This window comes from Dioscorea cayenensis, chromosome 5 (genome assembly GCF_009730915.1).
Source record: "Dioscorea cayenensis subsp. rotundata cultivar TDr96_F1 chromosome 5, TDr96_F1_v2_PseudoChromosome.rev07_lg8_w22 25.fasta, whole genome shotgun sequence".
Taxonomy (NCBI): domain Eukaryota; kingdom Viridiplantae; phylum Streptophyta; class Magnoliopsida; order Dioscoreales; family Dioscoreaceae; genus Dioscorea; species Dioscorea cayenensis.
The window spans coordinates 21,071,537-21,090,399 of NC_052475.1; the positions used below are offsets into that span (position 1 = coordinate 21,071,537).

General features: G+C 35.1%; 3 protein-coding genes across 4 annotated transcripts in view; 1 reads left to right on the plus strand and 2 right to left on the minus strand.

Annotated features, from left to right (window-relative positions):
- LOC120261036 (DNA repair protein RadA) overlaps positions 1 to 18,863 on the minus strand; it is a 94,626-nt gene that overhangs the window by 28,669 nt on the left and 47,094 nt on the right. The window lies entirely within an intron of this gene.
- Positions 9,046 to 13,639, plus strand: LOC120261039 (cysteine protease ATG4B-like). Of its 2 annotated transcripts, none has more exons than XM_039268702.1 (9): positions 9,046 to 9,179; positions 9,737 to 10,208; positions 10,310 to 10,395; positions 10,499 to 10,549; positions 10,700 to 11,079; positions 12,038 to 12,176; positions 12,896 to 12,951; positions 13,018 to 13,088; positions 13,178 to 13,639. In XM_039268702.1, exons 2-9 carry the CDS (start codon positions 9,740 to 9,742, stop codon positions 13,402 to 13,404), a joined length of 1,479 nt encoding a protein of 492 aa, XP_039124636.1. In that variant the 5' UTR covers positions 9,046 to 9,179; positions 9,737 to 9,739; the 3' UTR covers positions 13,405 to 13,639. The 2 variants fall into 2 exon arrangements, with proteins under 2 accessions (XP_039124636.1, XP_039124637.1); XM_039268703.1 differs by having other exon boundaries at positions 9,096 to 9,179; positions 9,644 to 10,208.
- On the minus strand, positions 14,357 to 17,897 carry LOC120261041 (transcription factor MYBS3-like). Its single transcript, XM_039268710.1, has 3 exons — positions 17,521 to 17,897; positions 15,352 to 15,560; positions 14,357 to 15,188 (listed from the first exon to the last, which is right to left on the minus strand). Exons 1-3 carry the CDS (start codon positions 17,813 to 17,815, stop codon positions 14,655 to 14,657), a joined length of 1,038 nt encoding a protein of 345 aa, XP_039124644.1. The 5' UTR covers positions 17,816 to 17,897; the 3' UTR covers positions 14,357 to 14,654.

The following is an 18,863-nucleotide window of genomic DNA, read 5'->3' on the forward strand; positions in this document are numbered from 1 at the left end:
CAGAGGCGATGAGAGATGGGAATGCGTATCGAGATTCCAGAATTCCATGGAGGTCTACAACCAGAGAAGTTTCTCGATTGGTTGATGATTGTGGAGAAGATCTTGGAGTTCAAAGGCGTGCCAGAAGATAAGTGTGTCTTTAGTGGCTACCAGGCTTTGGAACAGAGCCACTACGTAGTGGCAGCATCTGAAGCTAACTCAGAACTGGTTGGGAAAGCCAAAGATCTGTACCTGAGAGAAAATGAAGAAGCATCGATGCGCGCAATTCCTTCCTTATAACTTTCAGAGGTTGATGTATCAAAAACTGCATAACTTGAGACAAGGTACCAAGTTGGTGGATGATTACACCACGGAGTTTTACCAACTTGTGGCCCAAAACGAGATCCAGGAGACAGAGGATCAGTTGATGGCGCGTTACATTGGAGGGTTGAGGATGCAGGTTCAGGATACTGTTAACATGTTTGATCTTGTTTTCGTATCTGCAGCACATCAGAGGGCTCTACAGGTGGAGAAGCAGTGACGATGTAATCCTAGTATTGCGGGCGTAACTAACAGCGGTGGTAGCAGCAGTAGCCATCCTAGTGATGTGAACTGTGTTGAAACAGGAGGGCTTACTAAGAACGCTAACACTACACATCAGTCTAGCAAGGCTAATATTGGTACTTTTCGGTGTTTTGGCTGTGGAGAAGTGGGTCATCGGCTATCTGAGTGCAAAAAAGACGGCTAGGAAGAATGTACTTCTCATTGATGCGATCGATCTCAAGGAGGAAGAAAAAGAAATGGCTGTAGATGAGCAACCGGATGATGGGGAAAACGAAGAGTTTATCGAAGGTGATGTGGGTGCTGCATTGGTTGTTAGGCAGTCTTGTCTAACACCAAGGGCTGTTGAGGAGGATTAGTTGAGGACCAACATATTCCAATCAACTTGTACCATCTTAGGGAAAGGTATGTCGTTTCGTGATCGATACAGAAACAAGAAGTTGAGAGAATATCGTGTTTGCAACAAACGTTCAAAAACTGGGGATCAAAACCGAGAAGCATCCTAAACCTTACAAGCTTGCATGGCTAAAGAAGGGGGGTGAGATAACTGTGTCTCAACATGCTTTGATCTCTTTTTCTATTGGATCTAAATATAAAGATGCCATGTAGTGTGATGTGGTTGCTATGGATATGTGTCATTTGTTGCTTGGGAGACCTTGGCAATATGATCGGAGCGTTGTGCATGATGGTAGGACCAATATTTTCAGCTTTACCAAGGATGGAGTGAAGATTGTATTAGTACCTAGCAGGGAAACCGTTTAATTGAACCCTACCAAGGACACTACCAATCTACTAACCTTGGCAAGATTTAAGGAGGAGATACATGAGTTAGATTTAAGGAGAAAATACAAAGAAAGTGCTAACAAAAGATATACGCATCTAGAGTACGAAGTTGCCGATTATGTGTGGGCTGTCCTGACTAAAGAAAGGTTCCCTGTGGGAAAGTACAATAAGTTGTTCGCCAAGAAGATTGGGCCAGTAGAGATCATTAAGAAGATCAACCCTAATGCCTACTGACTCAAGCTACCAAGCCATATCCGGACGGCAGATGTGTTCAACTTCAAGCACTTGTACCCTACTATGGTGATTCCTCAGATGATAAAAATTCGAGGACGAATTTTGTTCAGCCTAGAGGGAATGATGCGGGGCATATTGAGGAGCTAGCCTGTGCCTTTCTGGAAAAAAGGGACAAGCCCTAACCGGGGTATTTTGGTAATTTTCCAAGCGGTAGATTGTTGATGTTTTGAGGATCCCACTTGATGGAAAACGGGTCAACAAGCACAAGTCACTAGCTTTGCTTGTGAGTTATGCCAGTTTTTGGCCGAATTCTATTATCATGGCCTCAAAAATAAGGATTTTGTTGTTTTAGGAAAGATTTGATTTGATTATATCTTTGGTTACAAATCTCGGATTTATATGCCGTTTTGGCATTAGCTGTATTTTATTTTCCCGCGAGTAAATTGAGAAACTTGCCTTTTTTTTTGGCAAATTTTCGATTTGTCTCTTTTTTAGGTTGATTTTCTTTGGTCTATTTAGTGTAAGCCATTAGGCTAAGTTGAGCAGTTGATTTTGATGAAATAAAAGTGTTTTTGTTTTTCCTCTAAATCCCTGGGTATTCTTAGACTAAACAGGTTTAGGTTTGTTACTTTGTTGACTTGGACATTCTCAGACTAAACAAGTCTTCAACCCTACCCTTGCTGCGTCAAAATTTTTCTTAGTCTTCTTGTACTTTGTTTTGAGTGATGTTATTTTTACTAAATAAATTTTCATAATAGGTTTTCTGAATGACGTCATGCCAACTTATCATCACATCATCATCCACCTAATTATTTTTTATATAAATTTTCAAATTTAAATCTTAAAAATCCTCAAAGTTTATAAATTTTTTTAAAAAAATATAAAACTCATATTTAAAATCTTGAACCTAAATACTAACTAAAAATCTAGAAAACTTTAATCTTACATAATAATAAATCTTAAACCCTAAACTTTAAACCCTATATCCTATTCCTAAACCTAAACAATAAACCGCAAACCTCCTACCCAACGGGGTTTGTGATTTACACTTACAAGCGGGTTTTTAGTTTATCATTTACTTAAATTTAAAAATTTTGATAATAAAAAAAAATATTTTTTTAAAAAAATAATGATAAAGAAAAAAAAATGACGTGGATACGTACATGTCATCCACGCCATTCGGAACATATTTAAAAAATAAAAATATCTTTTTTGTTTTTGCATTATGATGTTTTATCCTGATGAGCGTGTCATATGAATTTAACAAAATCATAATTTATCCACTCTTATAAAAAAAAATAAAAAATAAAATAAAATCTTAAAAAGCCTTTTTGTATCTTATTTGAATTCTAAATATATATCACCAAATTAAATTCAGATTATAATAATAATCTATATAAACAGAGCAAAACAAACATCTCCTCTGACTTTCAGTGTAATCGTCTATTGATTGATAGATGGAGGAGAAGACATTGAAAGGCATGAAGGAGGTGGAGGAGGAAGAGGAGGAGGAGGAGGAGGAGATCAGGAAGATGGAGAAGAAGACATTGAAAGCCATGAAGGAGAAGGAGAAGGAGAAGGAGAATCAGGAGAAGGAGGAGGAGGAGGAGGAGATCAGGAAACTGGAGTTGATGCTGAGTAACATTAAAATTCAGGGTCTATCCAATGAAACTTTTGATGTCAACAAGTCCATGCTTTTCTACACTGACATCTACAATGTTGCCATGGATTCCAACATGACTTTCAATGCAAAGATGTACTCAACGTACAAAGAATTCCACAATGACTATCTTAATAATATTGTCTTACCACATTTGAGATTGCACCATGGTGAATTCCTCTTGAAAGAATTTGAAACAAGTTGGGCACATTACCACAAAGCCATACATAATCGACTTCTACTTTATTTTCAATATCTTGGACGATATTATACAGTTCGTGCAAAGGTTCTAAACTTGGATGATGTTGGGAATAGATGTTTTATTGATTTGCTTTATGAAGAGATGAGATCAAGAGTGATGGATGCAGTGATTTGTTTGATTAATAAAGAACGAGACGGCGCGAAGATTGATATAGAGCTGGTGAAGAAACGTTGTGAATGTTTTTAAAGAGTTGAAGTTGTATGAGGACATTTTCGAAGAACGCATTGTTGCAGGTACTAAAGATTATTATTCGAAAAAGGCTTCTTTGTGGATTTCAGAAAATTCTTGTCCAGAATATATGTTGAAGGTGGAGAAGTGTTTCGAAAAAGAAGAGAGCATGGTTCGGGATTGTATGAAACCTGCTACTGAGCAAAAGATAGTAAGTGAGGTGGAGCACAAGCTTTTAGTATTGCATTCGGCACAGCTTTTCGACAAAGAATATTCGGGATTGAAAAAGTTGCTTGAGGATGGCAAGGTTGTTGATCTTGCAAGAATGTATCGGTTGTATTCTAGAGTTCATGATGGTCTGCAACATGTTTGTTTAGCATTCAAAAATCATGTCACTGCCCAAGGCATGGCACTTGTTCGACAAACGGAAATAGAAGTGAGCAAGCAAGTAGTGAAAAATGATGTGGGGGCATTGCAAAACCAACAAGTTCATTTGATCATGGAATTCATTAAACTCCATGAAGTGTACCTATCCTATGTGAATGATTATTTCCAGAGCAATTCAATGTTCTTCAAGGCACTCAAGGAGGCATTTGAAGCTTTCTGCAATAAGAGCATTGCCGGTGTTTCACCGGCGGAGTTATTGTCTATTTTCTGTGACCAGACACTGAAGAAGAAAAGCTGTGACAATGACAAATCAACTGAAGATACACTTGACAATGTGGTTAAATTGCTGGTGTACATCAGTGACAAAGATATGTTTGCTGAATTTCACCGGAAAAAACTCGCCCGGAGATTGCTGTTCAATAAGAGTGATTCCGATGAGCACGAGAGATATTTGCTCACCAAGTTGAAGCAAAAATACGGAATGCACTTCACTTCGAAGATGGAGGGCATGGTCACAGACTTGACATTATGCCAAGACACTCAAGCAAGTTTCACAGATTATCTCCGCGACAATCCTGATATAAATCCTGGATTTGATCTCACAGTGACTGTTCTCACCATTGGATTCTGGCCATCCTACAAGGCTTGCACTTTTAACCTGCCTCCTGAAATGCTCAGGTGTGTCGAAGTCTTCAAACAGTTCTATCAGACAAGAACTAAGCGCACGAGACTTTCCTGGCTGTTCTCATTAGGTACCTGCACAATAGTCGGTAAATTTGAGCCTAAAACCATGGACCTTATTGTCACCACTCTGCAAGCTTCAGTTCTTCTCTTGTTCAACTCCTCGAATCGATTGAGCTATTCAGACATAAAGGATCAGCTGGACTTGCCCGACGAAGATGTTACTCGGATATTGCACTCACTTTCTTGTGCCAAATACAAGATACTTAAAAAAGAACCCGACACGAAAACCATCTCAAAAACTGATTATTTTGAGTTTAACTCCATGTTCACAGACAGACTGAAAAGAATCAAAGTGCCACTTCCTCCTGTTGATGACAGGAAGAAGGTCGTCGAAACTGTTGTATCAGATAGGCGGCATGCCATCGAAGCTGCTATCGTTCGCATTATGAAGTTCCGGAAAGTTTTAGGCCATCACCAACTGATGTCTGAGTGTGCCGAGGTTCTCAGCAGCACGTTCAGGCCTGATTTCAAGATAATCAAGTTGCAGATTGAAAGTTTGATTAGTAGAGAATATTTGGAGAGGGACAGCAAAGACCACAGTGTATACAGATACTTGGCTTGAATTTAGTTTGCATTGCTTCCCTTTCTACTTTTAGACTTTCAGTTTTAGGAATAAGTTTAATCAAAACTGCATTTATTTTTTATTTGTGTATATTAATTGTTGCTTCATCTATCTGTTTAAGTAATTCTCATTGCTTTCTTGATGTGATTTTGGAACTTCTTGGCATGATACACACTGCATTAGTTACATTTTCTATCATTCAATCATTTCCAGTTCCTGAGTTACAGAATCAGTAATTCATATTTCTTTGTTGTAATATATATAATCATTATCCATATGATCAATGCTTCTAATGATGCCAAACAATGACTCCATTAATTTAGACTTTCTGTATTTCTTATTAATAATAATTGTTCAGGTTGTTCAAAAAAAAATCCGGCAAATAAAGTAATGTGCCTTGAACAACACACATAAATGAAATAATGAACTATTGCTTAGAGTTTATGATTTAAATGACAATCACAATCTGTAAATGAAACTTAAAATTGATACATAAATAATTGTTCCAAAGTAATGTTTAGATGATGTAATATTTGGAATAAAAATCTCAAATGTTTAATAAGAAAAGGTTAAATTTTGGTATTGCATTATAGAAAAGACAGAAAATTATAAAACGCGAGCTTAATTATCACAGAGCTCATACATTTAGTCTTATAATAGTTTTCATATAATCTACTTTTATGAGCACATTAAACTAAATTTTACAATGCAGATTAACATATATTCAAGTTTTATCACATTTGAACTCATAATTATCTTAGATATTTGGGTTACTCAAATTATATCCTATTTTTAACTCAAAATTATCTTATATATTTGGATTATCTCCACTATAGAATCTCCATGGATCTTTTTTTCTTTATGAATACAATGCATTGCAATGCAGCAACTTTTGTCTGAGTGATTTATGTATATCTCTTGAGTTAACTGAACTTTAACTTACATGAGATTCTGATTAACTGTTTACACTTGATATTGATTGGCATATATGTTGTTTATAAACTATTATTTGTACTTAAATGTTTTGTATTTGTTGTGACTTCACAATGTATCATTTTAATACAAGATTATACATACACTTACACATACACTAGCAAATCTTTAGTTAATTATTAGAGCAAAAGCATTAAATTGATCTTTACTTGCCTGTATTTCAGCTATTTGATTTGCAATCATGAAATTGTTTTTGGTTGCACACGTGAAATCTCTCTTTTCCCTCATGTAATCTCATCCAGTTCGCAAAATGGTAAAAAATTAAAAGTATTCGAGATTAAATGTGACAAAAAGGATCCCCTTATCGGTGTATGTGTAAGAAGATGAATAATGCAATGGTTGCAGAAATAGTGAACCTCCTCATGCAGCAATTATATCTGAAATGATCGAGCAGCGGATATAATTACATATACAGAGAAATTATATTTGAGTTTTACACATCAACAGGAAACATTCAAATATATTCAATCAGAATTGATATCTTCAGTGTTGTATGAATTGATTGTAACTTTGCAAAACTAATATATAAAACAGAAACATTTCAAAGACTAACAATCAACAATCAACAAAAACTAACAAGAAAAAGTAGAACAATAAGTTTTTCATACAAAATTATCGTATTATCAAAGAGAGTATTTGCATGTGCAAATAATACTTGTTTTCATTTAAATCATCAATTTGTTTCTTGATAAGCATTGTGTCAGGCTTGAATAAATGGCTAAAAATCTCAGTACATTCCGACACCAATTGCTGATGGCCTAAAACTTTGCGGCTTTTCATAATGCGGACTATACAGTGTGTGGCAGATCCTTCACAAGAACTTCTACCATCTTCTTCCAATCATCAACAGAGAGGGGTATAGCGTCGACAGTTCTCATTCCGTCAATGAACATTGAGTTGAACACAAAGTAATCTGTTTTCGAAATAGTTTCTGTATTACTTTCTTTGTTGAAAATCTAGTATTTGGCACAGGAAAGTGAATGCAACAGTTGAGTAACATCTTCCTCAGACAAATTCAGCAGAACCTTTATTTCTGAATTTTTTAGGCTCAAAATTGCTGACTATGTTGCATGTTCCTGATGAGTACTCTCAGGCAAGTTTGGTGTACTTATTTTTAGTTCAATACAACTCTTTGAAAACTTTGGTGAGTACAGTGGATGAGAGATTGATTTCCAGATTCATATAAAGACTGTTACAAAGATAGTCTGCAAAGCTAGCTTGATTGTCTATGAATTTTGACCTCTACAATGCTGCTTCAACTTTGCAAGCAAATTTATCTCATGCAAGTTTTCTCTGATGAAATTCAGCAAATACATTCTTGCCATTTGAGATGTGCCAAGTGTATCATCACTCTATTTGTCTCTACTCTCACTTTTCTGCTTCAGTATGTATCAAAGAAAACAAACACCAACTCCAGCATTATTCTTATTGCAGAAAATCTCAGAGGCCTCCTTTAGTGCATTGACAAACATTGAATTATTCTGAAAACAATCTTTAACATTTAAGATAAGTACTAGTCCTGGAGTTCAATGAATCTTTTGTGAAAAGAAGTTGTGGTTCTTTGCTGCTTCTTTAGCTTGTTGAATGAGTGCCATGCCTTCACCAGTGACATACTGTTTAAACACTAAACATACTGGTTTCAATGCATTCAATTTCAATCTGTAGATTAATTATTCAAGTATAAGTAGAATTGTAGTAGATTAAATTTAAATTAAGTGAAGATTATCTGCTTTTCAAATACAAGTTGCAGTAAAAGTGGACTTTTATACTTTCATTTTAATTTATTTTTTTCAATAAAACTCCTCGTTTTTCAATTTTTTTTTTCACAGAAATCATAAAATTTTGATTATTTTTATATATATGTAGAGTTAATCATTAAAGTAAATAATTAAATAAATATGCACTTTTCTAGGGGTACAGATACAAATTTCCCAAAAACAATTGGTTCTGACTCGTTTCAACTCAGGTCAACACAAGGCACCGTGACGGACTCGGGTTGCTCTAACTCACCGAATGGGTCCCTTCTCAACCGTTAGATTCTCATCCGACGGTGAACGTGTATCTAGAGGACACGCAAAGCATATTCTCATATGTCGTATCTTTTTCTTAACGACATGGAAACCGAGATTTTTTTTTAGTCTGAGGAACTTTTCATATACGCCCCTCAGAATTGCATAATTTCATATTTACACTGTAAATTTTTCAGGAATTTCAAATTTATATGAAATTTAAATAAATTGCATCAAAGATGTGCGATTGGTGTGGTGTTAATCCTTAATACACCATGTTTTTACCTTACCTGAATTGAGATTAGAACAAATATCTTAAAAATGAGATCTGATGTCAATAAACTAGGAGATAATTAACAATATACATCCTCTCTGAAATTTTAAAATTTATTTAAAAAATAATATTGATAAAATAATATAAACTTTATGATATCAGTTCCGTTAAACAAATGCAGTGATTAATATTTAAAATTAATTAATATAAATAAATATATACCATTAATTAAAAAAATATAATTGATATTTGCAAACATATTTTGTAAATTTTCTTTTCCCACATGAAACAAATTCAACAACCAAAACCCAAACTCAACTATCATAACACCCAAAAAGTAAAAACTTTCAAGCAATAGTTTTGGTTTTTAAAGAACAGAGAGATAAATATAAAATTTTTCAAGGGTACGTGTGAAAATAAATACAATGTTTTATTTATTTCAAGAAACAACGAAGAAGAAGAGTATCGGAAACCCCTATTTCCAATTTCCGGCGATCTCTCTCGGATCTGGCGATTGAATCTCCTCTCTCTCAATCGTGAGAGAAAAGGTTTTGAAACCCTAGGTAGGATTTTTTGATCTTCTCTGCTGGCTGTTTCGTCTTGGGACGATCGTAGCTGAGAATTTTTGGGTGTTTTGTTTGCATGAAGCAATTGTGAAAAATTGAGCAATTTTGGGAGAATTTATTGATATAATCTCAGTTTTATTCACCAAAATCAGAATTTGAGCATGCGTTTATTGCAAGCAAGCAGCTTTAGGAGCAGAATTTTGGCTTGCCATCCATGAATCGGCTTTGTTTTTAGGATGCAATCTGTTATACTATGTTTACATATCAACGGCAGCTCGAATTTTTAAATTTTTTTTTATGGATTATAGTGTGGTATGTGTCTTGCGTTTTCGTTCATGTTTTGGCTTTGTTTTTGTGAGTAATTCGATTTGGTTGAAGAATTGTATTGCTTTAATGTGTTTATTCATGAATTAGCTTTGTTTCAATGAATAATTGGTTATACTCTGTGCTTGCATTACTAGGAACAAGATATATGCTGTGTTTTCATCCATGATTTAGTTCTGTGGCTATGAAACATTGGGGCAATCTGTTATAGTATGTGCATGTATCACTAGGTAATGACGGGCTTGCTTGAAAGAGCTGTGGCTTCAAACTTTCCTGCAGGAGAACAACAGTCTCGGAATTCAAGTGAGAGAGAAACACTAGCTGTTGCTGTTTCAGAAGAAGAATCGGCTCCTAGTATTACTCAAACTAGGTCCTCAAAGGCTTCTTTGTGGTCCAGTTTTATAGCATCCACTTTCACCATCTTTGAAACTGAGCGCTCTTCAGGTGACAAAGAAGGCAAGAGGAAAAGTTATGGTTGGACAAGTGCTGTGAAAAAAGTGGTGAGCAGCAGTTCAATGAGGAGGCTTCAGGAGCGTATTCTGGGGACTAATAGAGTTGATGTTTCGAGCTCAAATAGTGATATATGGCTTTTGGGCATAAATTATAAAGTTTCACAAGAGGAATCATCCGATCGTGATAACTATGGTTTGGATGCATTCTTGCAAGATTTCTCATCGAGAATCTGGATCACATATAGGAAAGGTTTGTGTTTTTCTGACTCCTGTGATTGTCTTGAGTTTGATATTTTATTTTTTTTTAATTCACTGGAGGATATAAACAAATCTAAATGAGCTGTTGTATAGGTTTTGATCCGATTGTTGATACGAAGTTTGTGAGCGATGTGAATTGGGGTTGCATGATCAGAAGCAGTCAGATGCTTGTTGCACAGGTCTGGCTAAACTTACAACGACATTAGACACTTCTGTTCTTCAGTGTATGTCTGTATTCTTAAGCATTCAAACTCCTTCTAATTATCTTTTGTATGATTTCAGGCAATGCTTTTCCATCACATGGGAAGGTCATGGAGGAAGCCCACGCAGAAGGTAAACGTGGCAAACGAAAAAAAAAACCTTATGTATGCTGCATTATCATCTTATAGTTTTATAGAACCTTACCCAATCAAAAGTTAAAAGACATGCTTGGATGTTGTAAGGTTTTATTTGCTTATGCCAAATTCTTTACTAATTCTGCAGCCATATGAGCGAGAATACATCAGAATTTTACATCATTTTGGTGATTCCGGAATGTCTGCTTTCTCTATACACAATTTGCTTCAAGCGGGTAGAAACTATGGCTTGGCTGCTGGTTCATGGGTTGGTCCATATGCCATGTGTCGTGCATGGGCCGCTCTTACTCAACCAAATGGACAGCATGGCGACAAAACAAAAGAAATCTTGCCCATGGTTGTATATGTTGTTTCGGGTGATGAAGATGGGGAGCGTGGTGGGGCTCCAGTTATCTGTATAGACAATGTTGCTAGACTTTGTTCTGATGCAACCAGTGATCATGTGACGTGGCTGCCGATTCTTTTGTTAGTTCCCTTGGTTCTTGGACTAGAAAAAATCAACCCTAGGTAATTTTTTAACACAAACAACTGATTCAACCAAATCTTTGTCTTGCAGTGCCAATTTTTGCTTGTTGATTTTGCAACCTTTATGTTCTTTTGTTTTACAAGGATGGTTTAGTTCAACCATTAGGGGAGTTATTAGCGCCTGGTTATCTTTATATTACTGCTTTGGTTCTTAGCATTGGGAGTTGTTATTTGGAAACTTTCTCAAACATAGAGTTAATGATCAGATGTGGAAGGTTTTGCGTGAAGTCAACAAATCTATTAATGGTGCTTTGCTGTTTTTAACAAAATGCTGACCTTAAATGTGCTAATATTTTAAATTGAACAATGAATAGTAAGGTTGTGCCCTTCTTTACTTGCTTACATGTAGATCTTTGTTTCCATTCTTTGTTTCTAGACACCATAAGAAGATATTTCCAACTGCTTAGTTTTGCTTGGAATACAGGTAAAGCATTTAAGAAAATGTGAAAACAAACTGTAAACTATTTGTAGAATGACTCATGAACCATTCGACTTGTTCTCAAAATTTCTGATCAAGATTTTTGCATGTAGGAAAAGATGGTTGGAAATTACAGCATATAATTTACTTCTACCTTGTGGAATTCTTGATGACTAATGTTCAAAACCTGCTAATTTGCTAATTCAAAGGATTTTAGTAAAGGATATAGTTCAACCTGACTGTTTGTAGAATATTATATCTATAACCAACAATAATCAGTGGAAGAGAAAGGTTTCCAATTTATAACTTCTGTCAAGGCAAGTCTCATCACAAGGAAAGTTTGCCAACTCAGACTTCATGTAGTGTTGGCTGCATATGCGATGATGATGATGATGATGATGATGATGATGATGATGAGAGAGAGCTACTATTTTTTTTCTATATTTCAATTGACTTGACTTGTGAGTAATTGCTACATTTTTTCTTTCTTCACTGCCACTGAATGTTGTGTGGTTGATTTAGGTATATTCCGTTGCTATGTGAAACATTCACTTTTCCGCAAAGCTTGGGCATTTTAGGTGGGAAAACTGGGGCATCAACATACATTGTTGGCGTGCAAGACAACAAAGCGCTCTACTTGGATCCTCATGAAGTTCAACAAGTAATTAATAATGCACATTCTGTTAGTTTCTTTGTTTACAGAGATTGGTGTGTTATGTCCCCACGCATTTCACTTTAGAGTTGATAATGCACAGTATTTTAATGTGCTTATTTTCTTTATTTTTTATATATTTCTTATGTTGCTTTAAGTTCTTCTTTTCACATTGCCTAGTTTTCTTGAGCCCATATCATTTACAATCTCATAAAAAAGCGGTTATCATTACTTACCATTCATACCAACATTACATGCATAATTTGAAAAAAACTAAGCTCAACCAATTTTGTTCCATATGGAGTATGGTTCTCCTTACCAATGGAACAATTGACCAGAATAAGTTATTCTATGAGGTTCCCTAACAGTTGTCATTGGTCTAATCTAAGTCTTTTTTATGGTGTCAATGGTTTTTTAGTTCTATATTAATTTTTTTAATCTTTTTTTCCCAAAACAATATGCCAGTTACCGTTAAGACTCTCAGTTAGTTGTCTTGGATACACATGTCCAGTTGCTTCTGTTTCTAGTGATAAACTCAAGATTATACCGGGGCAAGATTATTGCTCTTCATTTTTATAACAGTAAAAATTATTTCTGAACTTTTTCCTTTGAAAGTTTTGCTTCAGCTTCTTTTCAGATTATAAGATGGATATTTTTCTCATCCATCATGAAATTTCTAGTACTAGCAAGTTCTTCTGCTGATATATTTTGCATAAATATACATGCAGGCAGTTGACATCAAAGAAGATGACTTGGAAGCTGAAACTTCTTCCTATCACTGCAGGTTCCCGAGTTTGATGCAGCAAATTGTGAAAAATAAATCATGCAATGTTCTCTTATCGGCTTGCAGTGTTGTACGTCAAATGCAACTTGATCTCATTGATCCTTCTCTGGCTATTGGATTCTATTGCCGAGATAAAGGTTCACCTTTCACACTGAATTTATAAGCTGTTCCTATATATATATATAGTATAACTTTTGTTTGCTTACATTTCCTTACATCAAACCAGATGATTTTGATGATTTCTGTTCTCGCGCGTCCGCACTTGGTGATAGATCGAACGGTGCACCGCTTTTTACTGTCACACAATCACCTCGATCCTCAAGATCAATCCACCAGGGTGCTCTAATGGAAAACATAGATGGCTCAGACGATTTTCGAGTAGGAGAGATGTTCAACACCGAAGACATTTGCGATGACAGCCAAACGCAAGAAGATGAATGGCAAATTCTTTGAACCATCTGAATCACTCTTTCTCTTATCATGATCTTATTTCTTATTTATATTCAAACCAATCGAAATTGTTTTTAATATCTTCGTCATTTATTGTAATCTACTAAAGCTCATGGTGTACATTAAAGAAATTTGTTTATCTCATGCAAATCACCAGATTTGGTCATAAAATGTTTAAAAATGGTATATTTGTATTTGTTGGAAATCAATATGACTTGTTCATGTGTTATTAGCTTCACTTGTTGGATGGGATAATTTTCTATGAGCATTTATGTTTTGATTGAGTGGCTTCAGATTGGAGATCGGAAATGGCTATTAGTACAATCTTATACTTTTGTATTTATTGTTTTTTTTTTACAAAATAATTTTAGCTCTTTTACTTCACTATTCCAAATGGCAAGCATGTTTCCAATGAATGCTTTTGTCCATTTGTTTTCTCAAATTTTAAACCCAAACGTTCTCTCCATCAGATTCAGTTCACTGGGATTATTTTTCAGTTTATGTTCAATCAAATTATTATTTTTTTCTATAAATTAAAAAAATAATGTAGACATCAAAACAAAAAAAAATTGAAATGAAGATATGAAATAAAAACATCAATTCAAAAATCAGTAATTGTTCAAAACAGTAATGATTTTAAAGGCAAATTAAGTCAACAAGTTAGGATTTTATATAAAAGTAAAATCATTATCTATATAAGTAATATGCTTGTGTTAATTACCAAATAAAAACATAAGATAATCAAAATTTGATTCAATAATAACAATAAGTATTATATTATAAATTCAGTCAATTTAGTAAAGAATCAAACTGAAGCAAAATAACCAAATCAAAATTTTGAACCAACCAAATGATGCACAAACCTTTTGCTTGCAAAACAGAATTTCCAAAATCCCAAAAACATTATTGATTAGAAAAGAGATTCTAAAAATTCTTATGAGAGTTGGCACAAGAGTGTAAAAAGCTAAGAATGTTTTTATGTAGACAATCCATTAGACATTGTCCTACAGCCAACCAACAACTTGCAAATGATGTTCCCTTATTTGGTCAGGATTATGCCTAGTTTACAACAACATTAAAAAAAATAAAAATAAAAATAAAAATAAAAATAAAAATAAAAATAAAAATAAAAATAGAAAAAAACTAAATAGCCATAATTATATGTCCATAAAGATATTAAAAATAATATAAAAGTGATAGGTGAGTGAAGAATATGTATACTGGTAGAAGAAAGAGTGCCTTATTGCTTTGCTTCAGACTGCATGGATTGCATTGGTTTTGCTCTGGCTGAGATCTGGTCCAGCAATAGAGGGATTAATGTGGAAAGCTGATTGCCTCGACGAAGAAGGTCCACGCAGTTTAAGGGACAGTGCTGATGGCTCAATACGGCTAGGACCACCTTCACCGATGCATAGCTTCGACATGCCAAAGTCCATATGGTTTGCATCCTTTGGAAGGACTGGTGTTGGCCGGAGAACCTCATGGGCCTCGCCCATCTCTTCTTCTTTTGTAGTGTTGGTCATATTTGAAGCAGGCCAGAACGGGAGAGGCACGGGCATGAAAGCTGGATAAAATGCAGGAACCATCGGTATCGGTATTGACATAGTGTTGTATTGAGGGGCATTTTCTTGAGGTTCTGCAGGTGTGTCTTGTGATGAGGTTTCTTTTGGTTCAGGTTCTTGATCCATAGAGATATGTAAAGACGGTGATTTGCTTTGTGTCTCGGGTTCATTGGGAGGGGATTGAACCATGAACTGTTCTTCCAAAACTGGCAGTTCATCCATCGGCTGTAGATGAGAAAAACAAAACACTTGTAAAAGTTACCACAATATATTGAAAAGCACCAAGACACATGTTCAATCAGAAACATGCATTACCAGATGACAAAAACAAAGATAAATCCTTGTGATTATGCCTGCAAATAAAGCAGAAAGTAAATGGAAGACAAACCATTTCAGGGACCATATCAAACAAGCTTGAGCGTCTCTTCCTTCTTGTTGCATTGGTTTGTCGAATGAAGTACTTCTGGGCATGACTGGCCACTTGCGTTGGTGTTCTTGATACAACAAAGTTACGAGCTATCCCACGCCAGTCACCCTTCCCCAATTTCCGTAAGCCCAGTAGGAACATACGATGCTCTTCTTCAGTCCACGGGATGCCTGAATACAATTAAGATGACAATTAGTGCACTATAATCTGAGTTTGATATGGACTTGAAAATCAAATCATTTTCAGAAAAGCAAAATCAAGTTTCTTAGGAAATCAGACAGTAAACCTTTTTAGGCTTAACATGACAATGTTCTTCGCCAAAGTACACTATAAATCAGATCATTTTTCAGAAAGCAAAACTCTACAGATGTCTCTTCAAGAAGGACAAGTAGAATAAAATTGTTCCTCCGCTAGATTTCTTATGGTCCGCAATTTGAGTTTTAAAATCAAATAAGTAATATCTTAAAGTTGGGTGTAAAACAGAAGATCACAGGATACAAGCAGTTCAACCAGCAGAAAGTCATCCAAATCACATGCAGGTCAACCACAAGGACTTATAAGGCATGCAAAAATGGTTGAAGACCTTGACTTGAATTTCATGTTCTCATGAAGCATTCAACTTCAACCTGCTTTTCAAATTATCAAATGCCAAATCTTTTCCAAATAAAAAGGATGGGAAAGTTGCAACACCTGGTGATTATATAGTCAAAACTATATCAGCTTGATTAAAAAGCTAAACCCTTTGCAACAAATGAATGCTTTATAGTCAGTCTATCAAAAAACTGCCATATTTATAGGTAATGTAGATTGTTCAGGTAGCATTCACAATTCAATACTATAAAAAGAAATCATTTTCAATACACAAATTGATCAAGAACTTAAAATGATTTATAAAACAAAATGGAGCTGCAAAAAGATACACATTAGTAGATATAGCGCCAATCTGAACCAGATTTCTGTAAGCTTGCTGACCAAGAGTGAATATAAGATTCATGTTTCAGGGGCAAAATTTTCTAGAACAAATATGAAAAGAAAGAGTTGATAGATCGTCCACATGAAAGAGTTGATACCTATAAGTAGTTCATAATCCACCCATATATCCAAAAGTTGACACAAAAAGAGAAACCTCTGAGAGTTAACCCACTGTTTGAAACTCACTACATGATATTGCCATTTTTTTAATCCAACACTTCTATCCAAACATAAAAAATTGGAAACACCACTAAATAAAGGAACTTGATCAAAAGCTAAGTTTCATTGTTTGGTTAAATATTTCAATCCAGTGAATTCAACAGATTGAAGAAACTAAAGAATTAAACGAAATTAAAATTCCATATGATGATAGCAATCCAATCCATTAAAAAAGAAAAGACAATAGTTGAGGTAGAGGCTAATTAAAGGAACAGGAACTTGTCGTATTTTGCAAAATAGAACCAGAATCGCTGAAACTAATTGGCCAAATCCACAATGTTGTTGACCATATAGGACAATCCGAGCAGCAGAAGCATGGCCAGCAGTTCAGGCCAAATAATTTAAGGCAAAGTTGAAAACTTTAGATCAAATACGTACAGGGACCAATTAAAATGAGAAAACGAAATGGGTCATAAATTATGAAGACTGTCCAGATACATCTGAACATCAAAAAAGGGATGAAAGGGAAAGAATCAATAGAAGAAAAAATGTGTTTGGATTAAATTGAGGAAGAAAGAAAAAGAGTGGTTGCCCATCCATCTTGGGTTCTTCATTCAACCAAACACAAGAAAACAAGCTCTATCTATATCCCTCAATAATCCAAAAAAAAAAACCTCAACTTTAACCTCAAAATCATTCAAAAACCATTAAAAAAAATTATAATAAGCAAACAGAGAGACTGCTGGTGAAATAAACAAATATTTTTTGAAAGTAAATCAAAACACGAGAAATGGAAAGAAAAAGAAGGCATAAATAATCCACGAAAACAAGCACAATAAACGATTAATCTTAAAACAAGAGGAAGAATGAAACATATAAATCAAGTAATAAATCATAACCAAGGTTGACAGACAAACCCAATAGATACAAACCCCAAAACATCGAATTACTTAGCAAGCAAGGATCTAGGAAACAAAGAACACCCCAAAAAAACCTCACCTTTCTTGCGCTCCGAGCGGCAACTGGAAGAGCAGGAAGCATGCGTAGGATCATCAGAAGCATATCCAGAGGGATGATCCCGATGGGGATCGGAAGAAGGGGATCCAGGATTGTTAGGTGATGCCATGGCAGCGGCAGAGGTAGCAGAGGATAGGCATCCCATGCTGGCGCTCTTCTTCATCGGTCCTACTCCTTCGGTGAGCCTCACTCCAAAGAGCTTCACCCCTCCCGCCCTCGCCGGGCATGTCCTTGAGTTATGCCCGTTGTTGCTGCAGTGAGAGCAACGCCTCGTCATCTCTTCGTCTCCGGCGACCCTCTCCTTCTCCTCCTCTTCGCTCTCTCTCTCTCTCTCTCTTTGACTCTGAGCTTTGATGAGAGCTTTAATGGCGGAAGGGTGGTCCGTGGAGATTTTGAGGATTTAGATGGAAGGTGGTTTTAGCATTCGACCTCGAGTTCAGCGATAATTACCAAAAGACCACAATAGCATCTGTACTATTACCATCTCGAGGAAAAATTAACGGTGGATATTGATTGTGCTTCATTTGGTGTTTAGCAGGGATTTTTATATTTCCACCCTAAAATCTTCAGGCATAATTTTTATTTTTATATATTTTTTTAATAAATATAAACAAATTACGTGCCATAACCATAATCATAAATAATTATCAAAAACTATAAGAGCATCTATGTGATTACCATCTCTAATAGATATTATGCTTTATTTAGTGTTTTGTTTTATTTAAACCCCTAAAATTTCGGGAGAAATTAGACATAATTTTTAGTTATTATTTAACAAATATGAATAAGTCAATTATCATAGATACACAATGATCTAAACTCATAACATTTGTGCCCTTTATTTTCTCAAAAATATAGGAGACCGGTCACTAATAAACCAAATGACTATTAGTTTTTTAATATTTATTTAATATTTATATTATGTTTTTAAAAATAAAATAAATTTTAAAAAATCACACTCTGGATCCACAATATATATATTGGACTTTTTTTTCCTAAATATGGAAGCCATTTTACTACCATAAAAGTTGCAATTGATTATTTACCAATATTTTTACATAAATTTATAATTTTACAGGGATTAATATATATATATATATAAAAAAGACTAGTTAGGGTGTTACATGCAAGAAAAGACTACAGAAATGCGGCGTCCTAACCTAGGACGACACATATGACCAGTATTATTGCATGAACATAACAAGGGCTATACTTCATAATATTTACCAAAAGCCCTTGAACTAGTATAGACAGTGGCATTTCCGTTATTTAGTGAAACTTATGAGGCCAATAATGACATGGCAAGGCATTGAATAGTTTCATCA

What these genes read in the sequence shown, in the direction of transcription:
- LOC120261039 (XM_039268702.1), top strand. Translation starts at nt 9,740, where the DNA reads ATGACGGGCTTGCTTGAAAGAGCTGTGGCTTCAAACTTTCCTGCAGGA. An exon ending in CTGGATCACATATAGGAAAG is followed by an intron (nt 10,209 to 10,309) that starts GTTTGTGTTTTT and finishes GCTGTTGTATAG; the next exon opens with GTTTTGATCCGATTGTTGAT. An exon ending in ATTCTATTGCCGAGATAAAG is followed by an intron (nt 13,089 to 13,177) that starts GTTCACCTTTCA and finishes ACATCAAACCAG; the next exon opens with ATGATTTTGATGATTTCTGT.
- LOC120261041 (XM_039268710.1), bottom strand. Translation starts at nt 17,815, where the DNA reads ATGACGAGGCGTTGCTCTCACTGCAGCAACAACGGGCATAACTCAAGG. An exon ending in CCGCTCGGAGCGCAAGAAAG is followed by an intron (nt 15,561 to 17,520) that starts GTGAGGTTTTTT and finishes AATTGTATTCAG; the next exon opens with GCATCCCGTGGACTGAAGAA. An exon ending in TTGATATGGTCCCTGAAATG is followed by an intron (nt 15,189 to 15,351) that starts GTTTGTCTTCCA and finishes TCTCATCTACAG; the next exon opens with CCGATGGATGAACTGCCAGT.